Raw genomic sequence first — 5,147 nt, forward strand, 5'->3', positions numbered from 1 at the left:
TTTCTTTTTTTTGTATGTCTTGGAGCAGTTGGGCCAAGAGTCATTCTGTACGCAGTTATGGCCAATCCCGGATATAGCCAATTAGGTCTTTCATCTTCAAGTGGTACTTGGGCATCGATGCATAGTCTAATGATGGTGCTAGGGAAGTGGAGCCAGGATTCAGGGTCACTTTTCTCACTAAACTCTTGTATCTGTTCAGCAATGAGTTTATGAACTTTGATTTCCCCTCCCACCATAATGCAATGTAGCAAGATGGCTCTTTTAGGGACTATTTCTGAAGAGTTTGCAGTGGGTAGGATGGATCTCCTAACTATTGCATACCACCCTTTAGCTTCCGGTGTAAGGTCTCCCCTTCTCAAGACTCTTGGAGCCCCTCTTGTTTTTCTCACCCATTCAGCTCTGATGGCACAAAGGTCTTCAGCAATAGTTGTATAGTCAGGTTCTCCTATCATCCTTTCTTCATAACCTGCTTGGCTGAAATGTATGTTTTTCAGGCCAAGAGTTTTCATGATTGCTTTGGGACTGAAGTCAACTTCTACCCCTCTCACATAGCTTTTGTATGTGGGTTTCTTGGTTGAGTCTTCCCTCACTGCATTTGCATAGAACTCCTTCACCAAGTTGATGTTGATTTTAGTGATTGGCTTAGTCAAGAGCTCCCACTTCCTCTTTTTGATCTTTTCCCAAACACCTGGGAACTCATCCTTTTCAAGGTCAAAGGGAACCTCAGCTAGTACCCTTTTAGGTCTCATCCATTCGGCTTGAATCTCATGGAAAACTGATTTGTACCTCCTTGCATCGAATTCCCTGTTCTCCTCCATTGGTTGCTTGTCTTTTCTTCTTTTGTGGCTAGATGAGGCTGCCATTGGTTCTTTGGTTTTGGTAAGTTACAAGCTAAAGTTGACAAGGTGAAGCAAGAAGTGTTGTTGGAAGTGTGGTGAGGTTGTTTTCGGCAAGAGATAGTTATGCTATGATGAAGGGAAATGTGCATGAAGGAGAATTGGTGGTGTGGAACTCGTTCCTCAAGTGGTTCTTTATAGTGCCCGTAAGTGAAAAATGGACGGCTAGGGTGGTTTGTGAAGGGTGGCTTGATGGTAAATATATGAATTAGGGAGAAGGACGAATTGCTTTTCAATTTCTTGGAAGTATTCTGGGTGCATTAGGTTGTACATGTAGCAATCTTTTCTTGCAGAACTTCCTTTTCCCATGTGTTAGCTTCAAAGACTTGTGAACTTTCTTTTTGACCAAGCACCGTACCTCCCTTTGTCTTTTTCCTCCATTTTTGTCTTTTCTTTTGTACCTGCACAAGCAAACAAGTGTGCTATCATTTTTCGGTCCATGTGAATGATGAATAGTACTTGCACATGTAAATCAATGATTAACTTCATGAGCTTAAAGCCGTGACTTGTATATGTATGCACACTTATTACTGGACACCAAACTTAGTGTTTGGTAAAGTCTCCTGATGACATGAAATCCATATTGGTTGTCCTTAATGAATGTGCATAATTCTAATAAATCATAGTCACTTTGGCTCTTTGATTCTAAACAAATTTACTATCCTAAGTAATTGAAACCAAAGTATTAAAACATGCGAATGGTCTACTTGTCATGAATTTCGAAATCCAGAGGAACTTCTTGCTTTTCATGAACCGTGTTCAAAGAGGAACACCAAACTTAATGTTTGGTTGTGCACTTTGCATGAAAAATTGAATGCATTTTGAATAAATTTTGGGTGCCTTCAGGCACACCAAACTTAGAGACAAATTGTATTTTACATGCAATGTTTAGTGCACTCTTTCAGCAGTTGTTCTGAGGATTCAAGTTCATGCATAAGAAACCATGCTTTATTAGATGCAAAACAAAACAATAAAGAGTAAGGATATTAAAAACATGGGTTGCCTCCCATGAAGCGCTTCTTTAACGTCACTAGCTTGACGGTTGTCCCTTGTTAGGGTGGATTGTAGTGCTTGACGTCTTCTCCTCTTACTATGCAAACGTCCCCACTTGATTCCTTCATGACCTCTAAATGTTCCATAGAAAGAACTTTCCTGATTGTGAACACTTGAGGGAGTTGGGAAGGAATGGTTTTGAGGCCTGGTGGGATTGGCAAATAATGACTTGATATCACTTTATCTCCCGGAGAGAAACCTTCAGTGGGAATTTTCTTGTTTCTCCACCCTCTTGGCAATTTCTTTACAATTCTTCCCTTTCTCTTGAGGATTTCATCATTGACCCTTATGTCAGGAGGATCCTTCTGATCTGTTTCTATTGATTCTTGTGGCTTTAACTCTTGCAATTCTTGTTTGCCTTCCAAGGACTGTTTCAGAATTTCAGCTGCTGGATTGCTTTCCTCCAAACATAGATGGCTACTATCATCCTTAGGCTTTTCAGGTTCTGGTTCAGGCTCAGATGTAGGTTTGAAAACATTGAAAATGAGCTGTTCATCATGTATTCTCAAAATTAGCTCTCCTTGTTCTACATCTATGAGTGCTCTAGCAGTGGCTAGAAATGGCCTCCCCAGAATGATGGGGTGTAGGTAGTTTTCTTCCATGTCCCAAATGACAAAGTCTGTGGGGAAGAAATAGTTTCCCACTTTCACCAGCACATTCTCAACTACCCCCTCAGCTTGCTTCTGAGTTTTGTCAGCTAGTTGTATGATTACATCAGTGGATCTCACCTCATTCAGTTGTAGCCTCTTCATAAGAGTCAGAGGCATCACATTTATGCTAGCTCCTAGATCACAGAATCCTCTGTCAATTTTTGTTTCCCCTATGATGCAGGGGATATGAAAACTTCCTGGGTCTGTTTTCTTAGAGATTATATCCTTCTTGATGAGGGCACTGCATTCTTTGTTCATTATTACAGTTTGTCCTCCCTTTAAAACTCTTTTCTTGCTCAGCAATTCCTTTAAATACTTGATATGTGTAGGCATCTGCTGGAGAATCTCAAGAAAGGGAATATTGATATGGAGAGACTTAAATGTCTCTAAAAACCTTGAATAGGTTTTCCCTTTTTCACCTCCTCCTATCCTCTGAGGAAATGGTGCTTTTGGTTGGTATATTTCCAGCATGCCTTTTTGCAGTTCCTTGGCTTGCTCAGTTCCACTTTCCTGCTTAACTTCTTCCACACCTTCCTTCAAGATTTCTGGTTCCTGCTCTGAGGGCCTGATTCCTTCTTCTTCTGAAACTTCCTTCAATATGGTGATGGCCTTGCATTCTTCCCATCTCACTCTCTTTTGTTCCCCTTTAGGATTCTTTTCTGTGTCACTAGGGAACACTGCAGTTGATTTGGGGGCCTGTTGAGATAGCTCTCCTACTTGAGACTCCATCCTCTTGAGTTTTTCACCATGGTTTCTTAAGGTAGCTCTCACATCATCCCTGAAGCTTTTCAATTCGGTTATGTCTTGACTCATGGTTGCCATCATTCCTTCTATCCGGTTTAATTGATCTTGAAATTGTTGGTTCGGATTAGGTTGGGTAGGTTGATTATTTTGGCCATGATATGATGGTTGGGAGTAAGTGTTTTGTGTGGCTTGGTATGATCTTTGGTTGGAGTTTTGGTATGTGGAATTGTTATGTTGGTTGTGGTTGTAAGGTTTGTGGTTTTGTGGTTGGGTTTGTTGGTTCCCCCACCCAAAGTTTGGGTGATTTTTCCATCCTGGGTTGTAAGTGTTGGAATGTGGATCATATGATTGCCTTTGTTGGTTTCCCACATAGTTGGCCTCTTCCCAATCACCTCCTTCAATGCTTACTTCCTCTTGATCTTGTGTGTGTATTGCAGCCACTTGCTTTGTTTCTAATTGCCTGGTAAGCTCTGCTAGTTGCTTGGCAAACACCTTGTTTTGGGCTAGAATTGTATCAACATGGTTCAGCTCCATGGCTCCCTTAGTGTTGTGCCTCTCTGATGCATAGTAGTACTCATTCTCAGCCACTGTCTCAATCACTTCAATGGCTTCTTCCACAGTCTTTTTCCTGTTCAATGAACCTCCTGATGAATGGTCTACAGCCTTCCTTGATTCATATGAGAGTCCATCATAGAAAATATGCAATTGCACCCAATCATGGAACATGTCTGGTGGGCATTTCCTTGTCAAATCCTTGAATCTCTCCCATGCCTCGTAGAGAGTTTCACCATCTTGTTGTCTAAAAGTCTGAACCTCAGATCGAAGCCTATTGACCTTTTGTGGGGGGTAGAAACATGCCAGAAACTTGCTTTCCACCTCATCCCATGTTGTTAGACTCCCCCTTGGGAATGATTCCAGCCACTTAGCTGCTTTGTCCCTAAGTGAAAATGGGAACAAAAGCAGTTTATAGGCATCTTCCTGGACTCCATTGGACTTCACAGTGTCACAAATTCTCAGGAATTTTGTGAGATGTTGGTTGGGATCTTCATTAGCACTTCCACCAAATGAACAATGATTCTCCACAAGTGATATTAGCTGTGGTTTGAGTTCAAAATTGTTGGCCTGAATGGGTGGTTTCTGAATGCTGCTACCACAATTCCCAGAGGTTGGGTTTATGTATGAACTAAGAACCCTCCTCTCAGGAATGGCATTGTTTCCATCAGCTCTCTCATGGTTGTGAACTTCTCTATCCATGTTGAGATCTAGAGCTTCCTCAAAATTGTCCTCAGATTCTCCTTCAGATTCTTCTTCTCCCAGTACTCTCTTCCCTCTTGCTTCCCTTCTAAGTCTATGAAGGGTCCTCTCTGGTTCGGTATATGGAGGAGTTGATGTCTCTCCTCTCCTACCTGTCATACAAGAACACAGCACAGGCAACAAACAAGTGAAATACTCTTGGTTAATGGAAGAGTATGGTTAGAGCAATTGAGGAATTAATTCAAACAGTTAGTGAGTCAGTGAGTTAGTTGCTTGAATTTAAAGGCATAAAGAAAGAAAGCATGTAACGGAGTGCAGAAATTAAAATTCAACAAGTAACTTGTACTGAATTAATCAAAACAAAAAAAAATGCTCAATCTAGTTAACTTCCAATTGGAGAATTGTCAATCGAAAACCAATCCCCGGCAACGGCGCCATAAACTTGATGCGCATAAACTTGTTATGCTACGATTTAGGAAATTGCACGATCGGCAAAATTCCTTCCGGCAAGTGCACCGGTTATCGTCAAGTAAAAACTCACAATAGAGTG

The 5,147-nt window shown here is 41.3% G+C and overlaps 1 protein-coding gene and 1 non-coding gene across 2 annotated transcripts; one reads left to right on the top strand and one right to left on the bottom strand.

The window, feature by feature from the left end:
* Positions 1-1,948: 1,948 nt before the first annotated feature.
* Positions 1,949-4,756, bottom strand: LOC148564857 (uncharacterized). The gene is made up of 2 exons (XM_088486453.1): positions 3,188-4,756; positions 1,949-3,133 (listed from the first exon to the last, which is right to left on the bottom strand). Exons 1-2 carry the CDS (start codon positions 4,754-4,756, stop codon positions 1,949-1,951), a joined length of 2,754 nt encoding a protein of 917 aa, XP_088342579.1.
* LOC148564858 (small nucleolar RNA R71) lies at positions 4,068-4,171 on the top strand. Its single transcript, XR_015884193.1, has one exon. It is a non-coding gene; the product is annotated as a small nucleolar RNA R71 (small nucleolar RNA).
* Positions 4,757-5,147: the final 391 nt, after the last annotated feature.

This window comes from Arachis ipaensis, chromosome B5, assembly GCF_059453495.1.
Source record: "Arachis ipaensis isolate K30076 ecotype BB chromosome B5, ASM5945349v1, whole genome shotgun sequence".
Lineage (NCBI taxonomy): Eukaryota > Viridiplantae > Streptophyta > Magnoliopsida > Fabales > Fabaceae > Arachis > Arachis ipaensis.